This window comes from Panthera uncia, unplaced genomic scaffold (assembly GCF_023721935.1).
Source record: "Panthera uncia isolate 11264 unplaced genomic scaffold, Puncia_PCG_1.0 HiC_scaffold_487, whole genome shotgun sequence".
NCBI classification, from domain to species: domain Eukaryota; kingdom Metazoa; phylum Chordata; class Mammalia; order Carnivora; family Felidae; genus Panthera; species Panthera uncia.
The window spans coordinates 3,037-25,652 of record NW_026059635.1 but is presented as its reverse complement, the minus strand read 5'-3'; the positions used below and the strand labels follow the sequence as shown (position 1 = coordinate 25,652).

At 34.8% G+C, this 22,616-nt stretch overlaps 1 protein-coding gene across 1 annotated transcript in view; it reads left to right on the top strand.

The window, feature by feature from the left end:
- LOC125918146 (transmembrane protein 135) overlaps nucleotides 1-22,179 on the top strand; it is a gene marked incomplete at its 5' end in the record, with an annotated part of 34,752 nt that extends 12,573 nt beyond the window's left edge. The window contains 7 exons of the mRNA XM_049624188.1: nucleotides 1,656-1,725; nucleotides 5,114-5,281; nucleotides 9,052-9,115; nucleotides 10,107-10,183; nucleotides 16,301-16,399; nucleotides 17,179-17,246; nucleotides 19,684-22,179. Of these exons, the coding sequence (XP_049480145.1) occupies nucleotides 1,656-1,725; nucleotides 5,114-5,281; nucleotides 9,052-9,115; nucleotides 10,107-10,183; nucleotides 16,301-16,399; nucleotides 17,179-17,246; nucleotides 19,684-19,816 (679 nt within the window). The remainder of the gene's footprint in view (nucleotides 1-1,655; nucleotides 1,726-5,113; nucleotides 5,282-9,051; nucleotides 9,116-10,106; nucleotides 10,184-16,300; nucleotides 16,400-17,178; nucleotides 17,247-19,683) is intronic.
- Between the last annotated feature and the right edge of the window lie 437 nt (nucleotides 22,180-22,616).

The window sequence follows — 22,616 nt, the reverse complement described above, 5'->3', positions numbered from 1 at the left end:
CATACATACCGCCTCTTCTTTACCCATTCATCAGTGAACACTTGGGCCGCTCCCATAATTTGGCTACTGTAAATACCATTGCAATAAACATAGAAGTGCATATATCCCTTTGAATTAGTATTTTTGTAATTTGGGGGTAAATATCCAGTGGTGTGATTGGTAGTGAACTTCTTAAGTAAGTTCAAAATAGTTATGAATCACCTAAGTGGAGAAAAGAGAGAGGGAATCCCTATTCATGGAAATCATGTTCACCAAGAATCAGAGGGAAGTGCAGAGAATGTATTATGTGGATGAATGATACCTTGGGTATCAGAGCTAATCAGGTCGTGGTAGAACTTGTCAGAGTACCCACTGCTGTGAGAGCAGATGCAGGGTAATGCATAAGCAGAGCAGATAAGACAGGAGATGGGGAGTCCAGGTTTTGAGAAGTTTTAAGAACAGACTAAGGAAAGATTAAATGACAGTATAGCTGTTATTAGAATTTAACTTCACTAGCAAAGAGAGTTTAACAATCTCTGTGTAGTTCCAGTAGCACTGGCTGAAGAATGTCTTTGAAGAGGACACTTAGAAGTATGAAGAGTGATGGTTTACATACGGCCACCCTTCTCTGCTTTACCTCTTTTAGGCTCCAGCTTTAAGCCCTCAACTTCACATGGCCAGACATGTCCCATCATTCTAGTGACATAAGGGCTACAGTCAGTAGGAACTACTGCTGTCATCCTTGTGTATGAAAGGCTGCCTGCATACTCCAGCTGTGGCTCAGAATTGGATTTCCCAAAAGGTTTTGCTAATCAATTTGAAAATGGAATTAGAGAGACCTTGAGCAAGAATATTACTCTACAAATTATTATCAACAAGAAAGTTAATGTAACCATGAAGATAATTAACTGGTCTGCAAGAGTTATAAAGACTACTCATTTTAGAACATGAATCCTTCAGAGGGAAAGGCGGAGAGCTAGACCCATGTTAGATATGTTACTTACTTTTTTAAGCCTCCAGTGAATGTATGTATAGTCCTGGAGTCAGCATCTTCAGTGTCTTGAACAGTAGTCTTCCTTGCAGAAAGGTTTACTAAACACAAGAGGACCAAGTGGTTTGTAGTCAAATCACAAATAACCTACTTTTGAATTCCCACATGATCTATTTCTATATTTATTTTTAAAATTGAATTTTGAATTCTAATACTCTATCATGTTTCTTTTCCAGATGTTTTCTTTCAAATATAATTAAGTATACATTCCAGTAACCTGAGCACTTTCCATTATGATTTTTGCTCAAGTACTGACTTCATGGATGATTTATGACTGTTATGCTCTTCAGTAAGCAACTTAAAGCTTCCAAAAGATTTGGCAGAGTATAGAGATAATATATACATATTTTTCATACTTAGTCACAAATATTTACCAATGTTTTTTCTGTTCCACATTTAAGTATTTTGACTGCAGTCACAAATTTTATGCACTGTATCAAATGCTGAACTGCAAAGAAAAAAAAATCTGTTATATTTGCTTTTTTATGTCCCAAGAAACCAAAAGATGTATGCATTTAAATATAAGTAGGTAATATTTTCTCCTTTTTAGGTTACAGAGTTTTAAGCACATATACACACATACACATATATAAACACATAATTTGTTATTTGTGTTTTATTTCAGATGTAAGCATGGACCAAGGCATAGATGTTGCAAACACTATGAAGATAATTGCATCTCTTATTGCATTAAAGTAAGTATATGAAAGTATCACTTTATTCGCTGCAGGAAATATGTATAGAAATAACTTTATAATTAAAACATGATTTCAAAGTAAATGGAAAAATTGACAGTAATTGCTATCATGCTTTGCATTTGACTTGAAAAATAAGGAATTTGTGAAAATTAGGTAACAATTTAGCTTTTAGTATTCACTTACCAGATCCTTTGTTAAATAATTTTAAAATCCGCTTATTTAAAAATTAGTGTTAAAATTTCAAAGCAGAAGAGAAGCTGAAGCAACCATAGCAAAAAAAGACAGAAAAAGAAAGTTATTAAAATTTGTACTTTGTAATGTATTCGCATTAGAATACATTTTAGATCAAGGTCCCTGGAGTATGCTGTGTACTAGTGGGTGAGCAGTCTCATACATACACTGTGCACAAGCTGGTACGGTGGTATTTGGTGTTGGACTTGTAAAGTTGTTACGTTTTTTAACGCATGGATGTAACTGGAGCATGTCCACAGTTGCTCTATATGAAGGAAGTTAGCTATATCCACTGGCATAAATTCTTCACTCCATAATATGTTAGTGTACTGGAGTGTCTCTCCTCGCCCATCCCCCATTCTGTGCCTGTCATCCCCCCATCCTCCATTGCCACCAACTCTGGGACGGAAGTTATTTTAATTGCAGTTAGTCTGGCACAGGTGGCACCATCTGCTACAAGTTCTTTGGTTGTGGATGGGGCTCTCACAATCCTGATACTTCAAAAAGTTTATGTTCTTTCTTATAATGTCTTATCCCCACTCAGTTGATGATGAGAAGAGCAGAGTTGTACAGCATCCCCAACAGATAGCCTTCCGGGGGAGCCTCGGTGGCTCAGTAGGTTAGGTGTCTGTCTTCAGCTCAGGTCATGATCTCACAGTTCGGTTCGTGGGTTCAAGCCTTGCGTTGGGCTCTGTGTTGACGGCTTGGAACCTGGAGCCTGCTTTGGATTCTGAGTCTTTCTTTCTGTGCACCCCCCCTCCCCCCGCCTCAAAAATAAATTTAAAAAGGTTAAATTTTTTAAAAATAATAATAATAATTTAAAAAAAAAAAGCCTCTCAGCAGTCATTCTGGGAGAGAGGGATTGTATCACATTAGTGCTTATGAACATGAGTGCCTGTGATCTAATTAATGTTGATGGTGGCATTTGCCCAAGCCAACACTTACCTTAGAGTCCCCAAGGATATGACCAGAGGTTAAAGCAGTAGAGTATTTTTTCACTTGTGCAGTGGTTTCTGATACACTGCTTCTAAATCTGATTTTCTGCCCCACTTTTAAAATGGGGAGGAGAGCAACGTTGCTGGCAGCCTCAGTCAGGGTCTGCCAGCTCCCAGACAGTCATTATTTCCTCCAACTGGACGTACTGCTAATTCAAGGGAAGACTTCAGGAGGGTAACTAAGAGAAATATTCTGATTAAATCAGATGTATTTGATAAAGTTTGGGAAGAGGGGAAGTGATATTAAAAAAAAAATTATCTGTGGGGCGCCTGGGTGGCTCAGTCGGTTAAGCGTCCGACTTCAGCTCAGGTCACGATCTCGCGGTCCGTGAGTTTGAGCCCCGCGTCGGGCTCTGGGCTGATGGCTCACAGCCTGGAGCCTGCTTCCAATTCTGTGTCTCCCTCTCTCTCTGACCCTCCCCCGTTCATGCTCTGTCTCTTTCTGTCTCAAAAATAAATAAACGTTAAAAAAAAAATTCTCTGAGAATGTTATGGAGAATTACTGAGGATTGAAGAAATCTAGTCATTGTATCAGCAAATGTGTACCAATACTATAAACTTGGCAATTTTCATATAAATTGGAGTAATATGTCTGTGAATGTAAAATTATTTGGAGACCTGTAGGTGAGGAATTTACACCATAAATATAGTAAATATATTTTGACAGTGTACCTCATTATTCCATCAGCTCAGTTACACCACATGCTAAATCATATCCCTGAGGAAATATACAAATTACTTTCCCCTCAACTCACTATGCTCCATTCACATTTTTTGTTGGTTCCTCATACCTGCCAGTCTGTTTTGTCTTTGTGCTTTCTGTCCAAGCTATCTGAAATGTTTTCATCATGCCAGCTCCTCTCTTCTGTCTGTTTAAATGACACATCCTCCATCGCTTTCCCTTATCACCCAATTTAATATAGGCTGCCTGTTAATTTCCCTCCTAGAGTCTTGATTATTTCCTGCATAACACTTACACTAATCTGTAGTTATTTTGTTTGTTCACTGACTTATGTGCTCCTCCTTATGAGCATGAAACTTCATAAACATTCATAAACATGAATTTTTAAAATACTGTTCTTTTAGATAACGTTTGGTTTTGTGCTAATAAGAAGTTTTCAGTCTGTCAGTAAGAAGTGATGTTTAAATTTCATTTCCCTAAATACTGAAATGAAATTGACCAGCACTAGTCATCCTCTCTGTTCTTTTTTGCCCTATAAATAGTTGGAGGTAATATGGGAAAATGTTGGCAGCAAGTATGCCTTTGTAGTGCATTTGCTTTTTCAAGTTTTGCTTAGTGTACCTTAAATGCTACCGATTCTTAGAGATGTTTTGACCTGACACAGTTGAGCATAGAAATAAAAACCTAGGTATAATTTTTTTTTCTGGAAAATTCTTTTAGCCTGATCATTTAAAAAGTTGATACCAAAGGTCTAAAAATAAAGTTATTTTTTTCTGTCAAAAGAATTCCTACTTACACCAGTTATTAAGAAGAGTACACTATTGGGGCGCCTGGGTGGCTCAGTCAGTTAATCAAGTGTCCGACTTCGGCTTAGGTCATGATTTTGTGATTCGTGAGTTTGAGCCCCGTGTGGGACTCTGTGATGACAGTTCAGAGTCTGGAGCCTGCTTCAGATTCTGTTTCCCTCTCTCTCTGCCCCTCCCCCACTCACACTCTGTCTATGTTTCTCAAAAATAAATAAACATAAAAAAAGAAAAAGAAAAGTACCCTGTTAAAATTTCCAAAACACATTGGTTTTGTAAACTATTTTTTTGGAATTTCATTGCTTTTATTCCTAAAATTCAGTTTTGGTTTAGGAATCATAAGTCCTGGTTATTGTTAACAGAATGTCAGGAAATGGAAGTTTGTTGCAAAAACAAGTTTGGCCAGTGCTTGTGAGACTTCCAAGGTTTTGAAAATCAAAGAAAGTGTAATCACTGAAAAATTTTACCCTTATTTTAAGGTAATTGTTTTAAAATTATTTGAGGTCTTAGGACTTAATTTTGAAAATGCTTTGATATAAACTTGTGTTATTTATTTATTTATTTATTTATTTATTTATTTTTGAGTTCTGTTTTGATTCTAAACCAGTAAAATTTATATCTGTCAGACTTAAATATTTGGATGTAAATCAGAATTTTATCCCAATTTTCTCTAGGGTTTCATCAGAATGTTTAGCGTGGGATACTTGATCCAGTGCTGCCTCCGAATTCCCTCTGCATTTCGGCATCTGTTTACACAGCCATCCCGGCTATTTTCTCTCTTCTACAATAAAGAAAACTTCCAGCTCGGAGCTTTTCTGGGCTCTTTTGTTAGTATATACAAGGTAAGGCTTTCAGCAGAGGAGAGAAAAATGGGAAATAAATAACATGGCTATTATTAGAATGAGATACGGCCTTAACCCATCTATCATTTTTTAATGCTTCTTTCTGTTGTATTCATAAATGTTTTAATGTCTCCAAGTATATATGCAATATATATTGGGAATTGAGGTTGGAAAAATTTCTTTTAAAATGTTATTTAATATGCTTCAAAGTGTAGATATATTTGCATTTATATATAATATGAAAGATTTTCAAAGACTTACTTTTTTTTCAGTAATGTAGATACTGAAAAATTTTAACTGTTATATTTCTAACATCAAAAATTATATTAATATATCTGGTCTCTTTGTTTTTCTTGATCATACTTACTGCCTGGTTATTAATTTAAACTTATTTCAGACCCTTCTAGCTGATATCAACACTTGATAGAGCCAGTAAAGATTTTCTGTTGTGACTTATGTAAGAAATGACTTGTTATCCCTCTTTGATCTACTCACTATTCCTGCTACACTCTCTCAAATAACCATTGTTAACATTCTTCCACCGTTTCTGCATGTTCCTATAAACATACCAGCACATGTATAAGCACACACCTAAACACATATGTAAGGATCATCCATGACATAGTACTCTGAAATTTTAAGTAATGGCCTTTTGTTTAATGGGGATCACTCATATATAAGTCATACTACTGACATTTTATTAAACATCTAAAATTTAGACTATAAACCTAAACGTAGTTTCCAAATGGTAAAATATGTTAACTAAGGTTGACTATATGCAAACACACACACATTGTTTTTAAAGTGAAAAAAAAAAAATAATAGTGCAGGGAAACTTGAATTCTGGAGTCATTTTGGGTAAGATGGTTATGTATCATTTTATGTAAAAGTTTATTTATATAAGGTACATATAGGGAAAGTATTTTTAAATGGAAAGGAGAACAGGAGTAACAAATGATAAGCTATAGTTAATTACTTGTTATGAAATATTACTAATATTGAAAATATTTTCAATAGTTTTGATTAGGAAACATTACTGTCTTTGAATATACAAGAGTTAAATAGGACAGAATATTTGTAACTTTATATGTTCATATTCTTTTTCATTTCTTATGTCATAGTGTTTATGTTTATTCTTAACATAAACCCTAAGTGTCACATGTGGATTGTCTCCCAACATTTTCATCCCAAATTGGTTATTCTCCACCATCCAGCATATCTCAGAGCATGTTTCATTTGTTTGCTTTAATTTCTGTTACTATTTTATTTGCCCAGGTAATACAAACTAATGGTATTAAACTATAGAAAAATACAACCGGGTCAGAAAATCCCTTATAAAAAAAAAAAATGGTACAGTGTGTTCCAAAGCCATATGGGATTTAAAATAAAATTGCCAATGCCATTAGCGTCTTTATAAGGATGTAATTGGGAGAAGGGCGGAGCAACAATTCATATTTCTTCAGTGTCTTCTCAGGGAATGGACTCTTTTTTCATTTTGTAATGTTCTTCTTTATTTCTGGTAATATTCCTTGCTCTGAAGTCTACAACGTATGATATTAATATGGCTATTCCAGTTTTCCTTTGATTATATTTGATAGTACATTGTTTCTGTCCTTTTACTTTAGTCTTAACTGTGTCTTCAGTTTAAAGGTTGATTCTTTTAGATGACATGTAGTTGGTTCTTCCTTTTTTATCCAATTTGATAATCTCTATTAATTGGTATGTTTAAGCTATTTACATTTAATGTACTTTTTGATAATGGTATAGTTTAAATCTACCTCTTGCTAATTGTTTTGTATTTTTTCCATTGTTTTTTTCCTTTTTATTCCTCCTGGATTTTTTAAAAAAATTTATGTATTTAGTTTTTTTTTTGTTTTGTTTTTTGTATTTTTGTATTCTGTCTTCACTCTTGGCTTACTATTTATACCTCTTTTTTAACTTAGTGACTGCCTTAACATTTATAATAAGCATTTTAAATTCATCAGTTATTGTTTTCAAATATTATGCCACTTCATGTATAGTGTATGACTCTTAGAATATTATACCTCAAATTCCTCCTTCTCATCCTTTGTGGTATACATTTATCTTTTCATGTGTTATAAACCCCATGATCTATTGTTACCATTTTTGTTTTAGACCAGGAGTCGGAAAACGTTTTCTGTAATTGGCTAGATGATAACTGTTTCAAGCTTTGTGGCTGATATGGTTGGTCTCTGTCATAACTACTCTACTCTGCTGTTGTAGTGTGAAAGCAACCATAGACAATATATAAATAAAGGAGCATAGTTATGTTCTTTTTTTTTAAAGTTTATTTATTTTTCAAAGAGAGAGAGAGCACAAGTGAGACAAGGGCAGAGAGAGGGAAGAGAAAGAGAATCCTAAGCAGGCTCTGCACTGTCAGCCCAAAGCCCAACATGGGGCTCGAACTCATGAGCTGTGAGCTCATGACCTGACCCAAAATCAAAAGTTGGACGTTTAACCGACTGAGCCACCCATAGCTATGTTCTAATAAAACTTTGTCACACTTCAATTAGAATTTCATTTGATTTTTACATGTCTCAAAATATTACAATTTTATTTTATCCATTGAGAAGTGTAAAAACATTCTTAGCTCATGAACCACATACAAACAGTTGGCAAGCCAGATTTGGCTAGTGGGCCATATTTTATGACCACTGCTTTAGATAGTTATTTTATTATTATTATTATTATTATTAATTTTTGATAGAGAGACAGAGACAGAGCGCTAGCAGGAGAGGGGAAGAGAGAGATGAAGACACAGAATCTGAAGCAGGTTCCAGGCTCTGAACTGTCAGCACAGAGCCCGATGCAGGGCTCAAACTCATGAACCATGAAGTCATGACCTGAGCTGAAGTTGGATGCTTAAATGACTAAGCCACCCAAGCACCCCTTCTTTGATAGTTCTTTTAATAGTTCTTCTTTTGATAGTTTATTTGTATAGAAAGAAATGATACTTAAAAAAATGTCTTCTAAGTTTATCTTCATTTTGCCATCTTCAGAGCTCCTCATTTCTTTTTTCAGATCTAAATGATACTATATTCCTTCTGCCTGCAAAATTACCTTTTACCATTTATGAAAATTCATCACTTACAAAGCTACTATGTGGGTCTCAGTATTTATCTACTGGAAAAAGTCTTTATTTCACCATTATATTGAAAAATACTTTATCTGAGTTTGGAATTCTGGCTTAGAGTTATAGTGTATTTGATTTTTCTTCTTGTTACAGTGGGAGTGATTCTACATCTAGGCAAAGGAAAATTTATGCCTTCATTTTGGAAAATAATTACAATAAAAATATTATGTATATTTTTTTTTAAAGTTTGTTAAATTTATTTTGATACAGAGAGAGTACACAAGCAGGGTAGGGACAGAGACAGAGGAGAGAGACAGAGAGAGAATACCAAGCAGGCTTTGCACTGTCAGCACAGAACCCTGTGTGGGTCGTGATCTCACGAACCGTGAGATCATGAACTGAGCCAAAATCAAGAGTCAGATGCTTAACTGACTGAACCACCCAGGCGCCCTGACAATAAAAATATTATGTATAATTTCTTAATAGAGTCTATCCAGAACAATAACTTTATAACAGGTTATTGTTGATAGTTTTCCAACTCATATATTTAAAATAGTTTGATTTAGATCACCAATTTGCCATCAAGGTCTGCTAGTGACTCACTCATTATAGATGTTACATGCATGTTTTCTAGAAATGAAACAACTGAAGTCACTGCATTTTCTTCTTGATGTAGGGTACTAGTTGCTTCCTGCGCTGGGTCAGAAACCTGGATGATGAATTGCATGCTATTATAGCTGGTAAGGCAATGATAACACAAGAGTTACTGCTGTTGCATCAATCCGTGGTAGAAATGACTCAGAAATAGTTTCCAAATTCATCTGATTTCTGTATAACTCTTTTTCTCCATAATAGAATCCCTACTGAGGAACCAGTCCACACATTTTGTATTCGCCAAGTTTAACATACCCAGGCATTCTTGCCATCTGATGTTTTGAAATGGCAATATAATGACTTGGGTATCTGGCCTGCTACAGGCCTGGGATCCTAGGGAATGTGTTATAAAAGAACATAAAACTCAAAAAATTTGGTGACTAATGGAAGCACAGTTATATTGCTTGAAGCATTCTGGTTTTGCCACTGGCAAGTGACATATATTTTAATCATATATATTTTTATTTTTAAAGAACTTAATTAGTTTCATAAAAATAAGAACTCAAGATTAACATTTTCTGCAAGTACAGCATACATGCTACTTAAGTAAAATTGACAGTTTACAGACATTTATTAGTGATATTCCTGCTACCAGTATTCCGGGTCTCCCTCTGCCTTTGTTTCCCATTTAAGGAACAAAGGCAGTACTATGGAGAGAAGTTTGATGATATCACTAAAAGTAATTTGAGCTGTTAGAAGAATTGATTAATAAATATTTTCACTTAAAATGAGAAATGGTATCAATAGCCTTTAAAAATTATTTTTGAAAATCATTATATTTGTTAAGACTACTGTTTTTAAAGTTATATTTAGAATATAAAGTGTCTTTGTAATATATATGTCAAAACTGTGTGTTCCTAACTCTGAAAGTCAATTTCATAATTTAAAAATGTGTGATATCCACAAATTCACCTCATTTTAATGTCATCACATATATTACTGTCCTTATTTTTGTATAACAAAGGGCAGTGCTACAAATCGATTGTGTCTTACTTAAGTGAGTGAACATTTCTGAATGACTTAATAACAAAGAAATACTTTGAGATTTGATCAGTTTTGCTTTATTTGTTGTTTCAGGCTTTTTGGCAGGAGTATCAATGATGTTTTATAAAAGTACAACAATTTCCATGTATTTAGCTTCCAAGTTGGTAGAGGTAAGCAAACATCTTGATGCGTGCACAGCTCTAAAGGATGTAGAGCCTTCCATATCCCAGTTACAAGGGCTAGTCAATCCTATAAAAGTACTGACAAAGTCAGTTCTCCTGTTTCTTCTTCTTTCTTTATGTGTGTTATTTTCAAATATACACAAGTGTAGAAAGAATAAAGTAACTAACTCTTGTGTACCTATCATACAGTTTCAACAGTTAACATGTGACCAGTTTATTCCACCTGTACTGTCCCAACCCCACAAGTACTGAATTAATTTAAAGCAAATCCCAGACAACATATCACTTCTTCCATAAATAACTCAAGGTAAAGACTCCTTAAAGACTATGGCTAAAAGGATAAAGACTCCTTAAAAACAAATCAACACTACTACCAAAGTACAATCAAAATACTATTGTCACACATTTAAAAAACCTAGTATTTAATATTATCATATATCCAATTAGAGCTTATATTCTCATATCTCACAGATATCTTCTGCAATCTCTTTGTTTTAATTGGGATCCAAAGTCTCTTTTAGTTTTTAATAGCTGCCTCCTCCCCCTAACTCCCTTTCTTTTTTTCCTTGCCATTTATTTGTTGAAGATCTATGTTATTAGTTCTGGGAAATTTCCCACATTTTGGATTTTGCTAATTATATCCTTACTGGTGATACTAATATGTTTCTTTAACCCAAGTGTTTCCTATGAACTGTTTGTTAGATATAGAGGTTTAAGCAATTCAGTTTCAATTTTTAGGGGGTGGAGGGGACAGAAATACTTCACGTTTACTATGTGTATGAATTCCTATTGCATCACATTAGGAAGCACATTAGTTGTGTCTCTTTTTGTGATGCTAAGATTGATCAGTGGGCTCTATTAATACAACTAACATAAAGCTCCCCATTAGGCTTTCACTTAATTGTTGTAGCACCCATTATTAATCATTACCAGGGTTTATTATTTCATTGAGAGTTGCAAAATGATATTATAACATTATTGTTTCTTCTAATTATTTACTTGTGCAGATTTTTTAAAATCTTTTTTTAATGTTTATTTTTGAGAGAGAGAGAGAGTCAGAGCATGAGCAGGGGAGGGGCAGAGAGGGAGACACAGAATCTGAAGCAGGCTCCAGGCTCTGAGCTGTCAGCACAGAACCTGATGCAGGGCTCGAACTCACAAACCATGACATCATGACCTAAGCTGAAGTTGGATGCTTAACCAACTGAGCCATCCAGGTGCCCCATGAGTTCTTTTAAAAAAAACTTTTCCCTTTTCGACTGTTTGGTTACTCTGAAATAGTTTGATTTGTTCACAAAGTCATAATAAAATGCTTGACTACTTCCCTTTACTTACCAGTGTTCAGAAAGAATTGGCCTCTAGCATTCTGCAAAACTGACTTATTTATGAGTCTTTATTTTCAAATGTCATTATGAAGATGTAAATTTTAGAATATTTGGTCTTGTTTCAACCCAGGAATTACACTATCTTTGACCATGAGAGCCTCTTCAAGTTGACTTCTGTTTCTTTTTTATATAATGCCAATATCTCTGATAACTTTCTTGCTTTGTGATAAAATGAAATGGTCCAGGCTCATTTTGGACATTTCCTCCCCTAGAAACAGAATCAGTCTTTTCTCCAATGACCCCTATTCTTTTGGTGGGAAATGGTATTTAGAGACTTCAATTTGGGTACTTGGGTACTTCTTGCTTCTAGGGTAGTTATTATTTTTTGGCCTTCCCAGTAAAAAGAGCTAGAGAATACTTTTTTCCCCCTTTCTTTTTAGAGAAAGAGAAAATAATGAGCATATTGATATTTCCAATTCAAAGTTAAGATTATAGATTTATTTGACTTCATTTTAGAAAAAATTTATCTCTTGGCACGAAAACAGACACTTAGGTCAATGGAACAGAATAGAGAACCCAGAAATGGACCCACAAACGTATGGCCAACTAATCTTTGACAAAGCAGGAAAGAATATTCAATGGAATAAAGACAGTCTCTTCAGCAAGTGGTGCTGGGAAGACTGGACAGCAACATGCAGGGAAAACTGGACCACTTTCTTACACCATGCACAAAAATAAACTCAAAATGGATGAAAGACCTAAATGCAAGGCAGGAAGCGAAACCATCAAAATCCTCAAGGAGAAAGCAGGCAAAAACCTCTTTGATCTTAGCCGCAGCAACTTCTTACTCAACACATCTCTGGAGGCGAGGGAAACCAAAGCAAAAATGAACTATTGGGAACTCATCAAGATAAAAAGCTTCTGCACAGCAAAGGAAACAATCAGCAAAACTAAAAGCCAACTGATGGAATGGGAGAAGATATTTGCAAATGACATATCAGATAAAGGGTTAGTATCCAAAATCTATAAAGAACTTATCAGACTCAACACCCAAAAAATAAATAATCCAGTGAAGAAATGGGCACAAGACATGAATAGACACTTCTCCAAAGAAGACATCCAGATGGCCAGCCGACACATGAAAAAATGCTCAACATCACTCATCATTAGGGAAATACAAATCAAGACCACCATGAGATACCACCTCACACCTGTCAGAATGGCTAACATTAACAACTCAGGCAACAACAGATGTTGGCGAGGATGTGGAGAAAGTTGCATTGTTGGTGGGAATGCAAGCTGGTGCAGCCACTCTGGAAAACAGTATGGAGGTTCTTCAAAAAACTAAAAATAGAACTACCCTATGACCCAGCAGTTGCACTACTAGGTATTTATCCAAGGGTTACAGGTATGCTGTTTAGAAGGGACACATGCACCCCCATGTTTATAGCAGCACTATCAACAATAGCCAAAGTATGGAAAGAGCCCAAATGTCCATCAATGGATGAATGGATAAAGAAGGTGTGGCATATATATACAATGGAGTATTACTCGGCAATCAAAAAGAATGAAATCTTGCCATTTGCAACTGTGTGCATGGAACTAGGGGGTATTATGCTAAGTGGAATTAGAGAAAGACAAATATCGTATGACTTCACTCATATGAGGACTTTAAGATACAAAACAGATGAACATAAGGGAAGGGAAACAAAAAGAATATAAAAACAGGGAGGGAGATAAAACATAAGAGACTCTTAAATATGGAGAACAAACAGAGGGTTACTGGGGAGGTTGTGGGAGGGGGGATGGGCTAAATGGGTAAGGGGCATTAAGGAATCTACTCCTGAAATCATTGTTGCACTATATGCTAAATAATTTGGATGTAAATTAAAAAAATAAAACTAAAAAAATACAAATAAATAAAAATTTAAAAAAAGAAGAAAAATTTTATCTCACTGAAAATCTGTGGCCCTAATGATATTAAGAGGATTACATACTTGCTTTATTCAGGTGTGTCTGTGTCTATGTGTGTGTGTAGGGGAGAGAGAGAGAGAGAGAATATGTGAGTTTGATATTTTTCTCAGTGCAATTGGAAGTCATTGGAGAGTTTTAAGTGTGGAAGTAGCATGATTTAATTCACATTTTAAGAAGAAGAAAACATTCTGGCTATTATATAAAGAATGGAATAGAGGCAAGACTGGAAGCTGGGAGAACAGTTAGTCTCAGACAGATGATGGCTTGTGCCAGTATAGTAGCAGTAGGGATGGAGAGAAATACACAGACTTCGTATATGTTTAGGAGGTAAGGGTGACAAGATTTGCTAATGGAGAGGAAAAGGAGTGTCAGAAAAAGAAAATATCCCTTAGCTAGCAAAAATACATTCTTTGACACAGGGAGAATCCAATATTGAGATCTGGTTTGTAAAACCTGTATTTTATAGCTGCTTCCCTACATGGCTAGAGTTTTTTAAGCCAAGCAATGACATAGCTCTTTTTTAACTTATTTTTAAATTTTTAAAATTTTTATTTTATTTTATTTTTATTTTAGTTTTGTTTTTATTTTTGAGAGAGAGTGCACATGAACAAGGAAGGGGCAGAGGGAGCGGGAAAGAGAGAATCTTGAGCAGGCTCCATGATGGGCTTGATGTCAGGACTGTCAGATCATGCCCTAAGCCAATATCAAGAGTCAGGTGCTTAACCAACTGAGCCACATAGGCACCTTGGCATAGCTCTTTTCTTATATCAACAGACCATGTTTGATCTTGGCAGAAGAAACTAGATATAAAATGTACTGATAAGAATTTATTTTTAATTTAGGAAATTACAAATGTAAGCTTACTAATAGGTCCTTTGTGGAATTAATGACTGTGGTGTAATAGGCAGTCATTTTCCTATGATTGAAGTTAATTTTATATTAAAATTCTGCATTACTATATAATGAATATTAAATAAAAATCAGCTGACTAGATAACTTTTATCTTGGAAATAATTATTTCCAAGATGTATATATTGAATATCTATTATGTTCCCACTACTGTATGAAGTGCTGGTAAGCATATAGAACTATGGGATATGGTTCCCACCCTTCATTAACTTAGAATCTGGTTCAATAGATAAGGTTTATTATAAGAAATTAGGAACACAATTGTTACATATTTCAGGAGATACCTGTGTTATATAATATTTCTGTGATGCTATTCTACCACATCTGAATTTCATTTTTGTCAACATGAATACACTACAGTATACCTGTACCTTGTAATATACTGTATAGTATATTCAAAATAGTGGTGCATGTATATCTTCCTTCCTAAGTAGAGTGTAGCTTTTTGTACATATATATCTTCCAGATTGGGGAAAAATTATTTCATGTTCTTTAGTTCATGAACCACCCATGTCTTCTTGAACTTTTCTCCACCTGATTGTAACATCATTCTCTCTTGGTTCTTTCCTCTTTTCTTACTAGTTCTACTTGAGCTTTCCCATGTTTCAGAGAAACTATTGCCGTGAATAATTGCATCTTCTATCCATATAAATTAGCTGGGCCTTCCCCATATGTATTGTGTACTTTCACCCAGTTCATTACCCCTGCTTTTTCTGCTTTTTCTCTCTTATCTCATTGTTAATCCTAGGCCTCTTAGGAGGCAGCACTGTTGGAAGTGTGGTCAGTAGACTAGTGCCAGTCTATGACCTGTTTATTACTAGTTCATAGTAAGCATAGAAATAGAGAGTAAGCATTTGGAAACTTCTGTAGCAACTTGACAGAGTAATTTATTTTTTTAATACAAAAGTGAAATTTTGGTTCACTTTGTGTTTTTAAAATTTAGTTTTTAGTAATTTATTTTTATTGTATTATAAAAGTATCAAGCTATGGCAATTGGAAAAAAATTTTTTTGAAGTGTTGCTTCACTGCAGGTGGTTTGAGAAGCACTATTCAAATGTAGTCATTTCTGAAATTCTCCTTGTTCCTTTGTCCTAGGCAGAGCAGTTTGTTCCCTCCTTGGGGGGGTGGGGAGGGCAAAAATGCACACACACATACTAAACATATATATAGTTAAATATCTAAGTGCATTAGCTATTTCTCTTATGCACTAACTTAGATGTTATTGTATTCATTTTTAAATTTCTAGCTCCTAGCATAGTGTTAACAGCATTAGTTAACATCATTAAATGTTGAACCAATGAATGAATGAATGAATAAATGAGTGAATGACTAGATCTAGCAGGGAAGGGAGACCTGAGGATTATACAAAAAGCATTGAAGGGTGCCTGGGTGGCTCAGTCAGTGGGGCGTCCAACTCTTGATTTTGGCTCAGGTCCTGATCTCACAGTTTGTGAGATCGAGCCCCATGTTGGGCTCTGTGCTGACGGCACAGACCCTGCTTGGGATTATCTGTCTTTCCCCTCCCCTACTTGTGTGCACTCTATCTCAGAATAAGATAAACTTCTTAGAATAAGGTAAACTTCAAACAAACAAACAAACAAACATTGAGGTATAAATGATATAAAAGAAGTAGAAATACAATGTTACTCTATTTCACAGAAAAGCATTATTACTGGTATCTCGGTTTGGGGTGAGGGAATGAGGGAAGGAAAAGGCTGACACTTAACTAATGTCATGGAAGATGCAACCCGTAATTTGAGCTCAGAAAGGATTATTAGGTTTGGAAGGTAGACAAAATAGTTGTAGATAGCAAGTGAGTCTGTTGCTCCACTCTATTGTTAATGCTATTTAAAGTTGTGGGTTTTTTTCTAAATCTTACATTATGTTTGTTCTACAGACAATGTATTTCAAAGGCATTGAAGCAGGAAAGGTTCCCTATTTTCCCCATGCAGATACTATCATCTATTCCATCTCTACAGCAATTTGCTTCCAGGCAGTAAGTATAGCTTTTTGATATGAGAAATGAATTATTTCTTTACATTAAATCAATGGGGGGGGGTGGGCAATAAAGACCTGGGAAAATTTCTATGGATTAGATTTTAGTTTTTATTTTTATTTTTTTACCAAGATGCTTGCAAGTTTCAAATCAGTAAACATGCTAACTTAATGGGCTAGATCATTTTTAAAATTTTCTGAACACAATAATTTTTAGGTTTAAATTGAGTGCAATTTATAGGCAAATTATTACACTAGTACCTTGGCTAGAATGCCTATTTTAGTTATACTTCTACTAGAAGACAGATACCATGAGCATAAATAAGAATAATTGCATTTCCCCCATATTACTCAGGCAGTGTGGGTAGAGGTAGGATCTAGTCTATTAGAAGCATTGTTCAATTTCTTTAAATTATGTAATCATCATTATTGATGCTAGTGGTTTTAGGACTGTTGCAAAATTCGGGGGCACCACTTTTATTTGCACTTTTTCAGAGTAATGCTGCCAAGTTTATACACTTATTATAACTAAGGAAATACCAGCTATCTAATGAATATTCAGTAAATGCTTTCCTGATAATAATGACTTAATTATTATTTCATAAGCAATATTCTTGATAGTTGTCAAGTTAAACATAAGTACATATTTTCGTTATTATCATCACTGTTGTTTTTAAAATACAGTGAGCAATAAAAATAAAAAAGTGCTCTGTTGCCTAATATGACTAATTATATTTGCTCTTTACTAAAGAAGTCTCAAATTGAATACTCTAATCTTAGGCTGTGATGGAAGTTCAGACTTTGCGACCATCTTACTGGAAGTTTCTTTTAAGACTCACCAAGGGCAAGTAAGTGACTGAGATGTTGTACCTGACCATAGAAAAAAAAGCATTTTCCCCCTAAAAAGGTTTTGAATCTTTTCATCTTTTTGAGGGAATATTCTTTCAGTGATAAAGTAAACAGCTACATATAAATCAAATATGTCCAACTTAATATGTATAACATGGGGTATTCTTTTGATAACATTATTTTGACTTTTCTTTTCCCTGTATTATTTTAGATATTTTAAATGTTGTGGGAAAATACTGTATTGATTTGAAAATTGCAAATTAGTTGCTACATAACACACTTAAGTCTCACTTTTATAATCTTTGATCTCTTCTTTTTGATTAGAAATACTCAGCAGATTCATTAGAAATCATTCCTAAATAATTGAATGATTTCCAATGGGGGAAAAATAATCATATTATTTTGCTTGATTCTGTAAGCATACTTTTCCTTTGCCTTTATTATCATGTTCTTTATTGTTTTAGTTAGCATTTTCTGATCTTCATCTAGTTCTTTGGGAGGCAGCTTGACCTACTAGAGAGACCATGGACTCTGTTGACTCTGGCTCTGATAACTTTAGCTGTGTTATTGGTGGAAAGTTTTTTTACCTCATGAGCCTCAGTTTCTCACTCTCTACTATGAAACAGTAATACATTCTTTGTATGGTTGTGTAATAGCACTTAATAAATTGTAGCTGTTATTATTATCATTCGTAGTTTTAATAGCCAGCAGTTGTATAGTATTGTACTGTGTCCCAGACATACACATACAACATGTGTACACATGCATATGTGTTTAATCCTTAAAATAGCTCTAGGAGATGAGTACTATTAGTATCCTGGTTTTACATTTGAGTCAACTGAGGTGCACAGAGAGGTCAGCTAGCTCGCCAGAGTCACACAGCTAGCAAATAAAAGAGCTGTGGGCTGTGAGCCAGGCAGTCTGGCTTTAGCATTCTTCCTCTTAGCCATGAGACTGCATCCTTTATATTATTATTATTAATCATTTATTTCTTTGTCATTTAGATTTTTGCCCATTAAGGAGTTTAAGCAGTTGATTATTTTGGGAGGGAACTTAACTTTGGAAAGGCACCGAAAGTTACGTTTATCGTTCCTGGAATAGTGATGGTGGCCAGTGGCTCAGAATTAACCCTGTTGTCTTCTCCCCAGAAGAAATGCTTGGGATCGGGCATAGAGATATGGGTTCATCCTGCACATTATCTAAATATGTGTCCTTAAAAATTATTTTCACTTAGCATAATACCCTCCAGTTCCATTCATGTAGTTGCAAATGACAAGATTTTATTCTTTTTGAGTGGCTAGTAATACTCCATTTGTGTGTGTGTGTGTGTGTGTGTGTGTGTGTGTGTGTATGACATCTTCTTTATCCATTCATCCATTGATGGACATTTGGGCTCTTTCCATACTTTGCCTATTGTTGATAGTGCTGCTATAAACATGGGGGTGCATGTGTCCCTTTGAAACAGCACACGTGTATCCCGTGGATAAATGCCTAGTAGTGCAATTACTGTGTCGTACGGTGGTTCTATTTTTAGTTTTTTGAGGAACCTCCATACTGTTTTCCAGAGTGGCTGCACCAGCTTGCATTCCCACCAACAATGCAAAAGAGATCCTCTTTCTCTGCATCTGCTTAAGAGACAAAACAGATGAACACAAGGGAAGGGAAGCAAAAAAGAATATAGAAACAGGGAGGGAGACAAAACAGAAGAGGCTCATAAATATGGAGAACAAACTGAGGGTTGCTGGAGGGGTTGTGGGAGGGGGGATGGGCTAAATGGGTAAGGGGCATTAAGGAATCTACTCCTGAAATCGTTTCACTATACGGTACCTAATTTGGATGTAAATTTTAAAAAATAAAAAATAAAAGTAAAAGTAAAAAAAATTATTTTTTACCTTTTAAATTAAGTGATGGATAAAATGAGGGTATGCTTTTACTTCATCATGTCTATTAGAAATTTAAAATCCTATATGCTGTTTTCCCTTTAATCGTTAAATACACATTCGGATGTATATTCTGTGGATTGTGAGACATCAAAATGTCAATTATGAAAGAAATTACATTCAGTACCTTTGCCTCATTGGCAAATATTAAGCTCTTTTATTGTTTATATCCTGTGATTTCATTCATCAGAAAAATTGTAATGTATCTGTTTTTCTGTTTGACACAATCTGGTGGAAAGAACTTGAGAGGGGTTTGAAATAACAATGGTGGTTTCTGGGGTTTCAGGTCTAGGGATTCTGATCTCTTTAAACAAAATATGAGACAGTGGATCTTGAGGTAGAGTACCAAAGTGACTCTGCCACTTTGAATCTGCCATTGAGTTCTTCATCACGTCAATCTTTTCTGTTTTCCCATTCCATGAAAGATAGGTCAAGTGAATCATCTTCTTTTATAAACTTCATTAAATACTTGCTCACTGTGTCCTCTGTTTTGCAGATTTGCTGTCATGAACCGAAAAGTCCTTGATGTTTTTGGTACTGGTGCGTCTAAACACTTTCAGGATTTTATCCCTAGGTTGGATCCAAGATATACAACTGTAACACCAGAGTTGCCCATCGAGTTTTCTTGAAGATGACTGTAATTTATTAATGTGACTTAATGTTTCATTATTTTATCCTGAAGAGTTAACTATGTTGAAACACAAAGAAGGAGTCTTGAGCTTGAACTTCAGTGTTATTTCAATGAGAGATACTCTTTTCTTGTTAGTTTTTCTTACCAGTCAGAAGTACAGAAGCTTTTTAGGAAGGTGTTGCTTAATAATTAAGCGCCCTCTGTAGCCAGAATCTGATTCTGGGTCACTTGTAGTGGTTGACATTATGATATATTATTGATTAAATTATGTCTACAAGCAATCTTAAATAATCTACATAGAAATGTAGTAACAAATAAGAGTATACTTAAAATTACCTTAAAATATGTTTTTAGTTCATTCCAGTATAATTCTTGGTTAAAACTAAGAATATTTCTATGTTTTAGGATACAGAGGATCACGGGTACATGGATTTGGTCTGTATTTTTTTTTAACTTTTGAATTGGTAACTATAGTAGTGAAATATTATGGAACTGAAGTAACTCTTCCCAGCCAATGCTGCTTTAGTGTGAAGAAATTTAATTGAAGAAAGTGGCCATTCTCACTTCAGGGATGCGAAGACGGGTCTTGTGCTGTTCGGATAAATGCCGTGGTATCCATGCTCCCCTTCCACTGATACCTTCATCTCTCTTCATGGTCAGTCGGGCTGTCTGGCAGCCCAGTGAGCCTATGTACTAATGGCAGGTTAGGAGCAAATGGAATTTGACATATCTGATAAAGCTGAAATGTATGTTTTAATCTTTTACAGAAGCATTACACTTGAATATTTAAAAGCAAATGAAGTTGCTTTTAAACCTCGTGAAGGTGTACGGTGTTTGTTTGCATTTATAAGGACTGAATTCTTCATAGCTCGGTTTGTCTGCCATCGCTGACTTAGAAGGGATCAAAAGTAGTTTGGGCAAATTTGTCAGTTTGTTCCCTCTCCACCATCCCACCTTTACAGTGGATATTTTACAGCTACAAACAATATAAAAATCCAGTAGTTGTTAAAAGTCCATTTCATCACTATGGGATTCAGGTTCTCTAGCCTCTTTTCAAAAACTTATTGTTTTTATTCCTGTTAGAACAAAGAAGTGACAAAATGTAGTGTTGATTATGAGTTAGTTCGGGACAGCTGTGATTGAAATATGATTACTCTTCAGAGTTTTTCAGGGAAAAGTCATACTTTTCTAACTTAATAAAAGGCTTAAGTGGTTATGATGTCTATAGTTAATGCAACATATAGGGATAATGGTATATTTTTTTAATATCATTTTGTTGCTGAAAAGTTTTGGGCCGTTGTAAATTAATTATGCAGTAGAACTTGTGTTGCAACAAGAATTATAACCCAGACTTTTAAAATGCTTAATCCGCCGTATTCAATTTCACCAAGCCCTGTATATTTCTGTTCACGTGTAATCCTGTCCTTAGTAGTTACGGCAAATTGAAACCCAACAAAAAGACAGACTCTGATACCGTGGTAACAGAGCCACTTTAATGAGGTCAAAATTTTGCATTGTGATTAATTTTTTAGAATTGACTTGTCTATTAGGCAATACTGTTAAGGAATCATTTTGGTTTCAAACTTCAAAATTGCTTAATAAATTAAGTTTTCAGTTTTTATTCCTAGAATCAAAATGATGATTGGTACTGTGTTTAATTTTAAAAATGAAGTATTACAGCAGTGAAGAAAGCACTGCTTCCTGTACCTCATTTTCTTTATTTAGAAATTATGTTTATAATATTTTTCCTGTCGGTTTAAAAGAAAAACATTTTAATTCATACGTTGCTGTTTTCATGAACATTAAAAAAGCTATAATGTTGAAAGGCAAATCCTACTGAAATTGGATGAGATTGTTTAGTAAAATCTTACTGTCAAAAGGTGCATTTCTATGATTTCCTTTTTTTTTCAAGCTACAGTCATTTTTTAATATAAAATGTAAAATGAAATAACCGTCATGAAGCAGAACATGATAATGAATGTATAGCTTTAGTGAATAATTAATGAATTTTCAGGGGTGAAAAGAGAAATCCAATTTGATTTCATTGAGGCAGACTGCACAGTGTAGCTGTTTGAGAAAACAGACACTGTGTCTGTGCTCCTGAAGACAATCAAAATGATATCTCTCTACCTCTAACCAATCAGGTATCAATAAAACATGTGACACCATAAATAAAGTCAAATAGATGGTTTTTTTAGTCCATTTATACACTAAGGAAATTGTGCCTATGTTAAGTTTCCACCAGAACTGGTTACAGCGAACATTAATGTGTAGACTGCAAAACAGTGCATCGGAGTATTTGTAGTAGTGTGGTTGTTTCACTGCTATTTCCTGTGTCATAAAATCCTAGGGTTTGTACCAACCCAGTAAAGACTGAGGTTGCAGGATAACAAATTGTCTCCGATTTGTTCAAGCCTTGCCAATGTTTTGTCAGATAGTTTTAGACCATTATATTACTCATTTCTGGAATAAAACCTTTGGTTCGGTTATGCCGTTTCATAAATTCTGTGGTCACTTTGGTAACTTTTTTCTTGGTCTGTGCACATGGTTGTCACTTGGCTGATATGTAGTTTATTGTTGGTACTCATCTGAAGTTTAGTCAGTTGTTACTTTATTTAGAATTTTATCTTTTTATTCTTTGCTCTCCAATTTTATAATTTGCTTTTTTCTATATTGAACATGTCTTGTGTGATGAAACCCAAATTGGTCAGCTGTCCTAGTATTTTCTTTGTTGAGCTTGAGCATTCGTCTCCTTGTGGACTGTGCTCAGGCTGACATTTGATTTAGTTGTTAATACT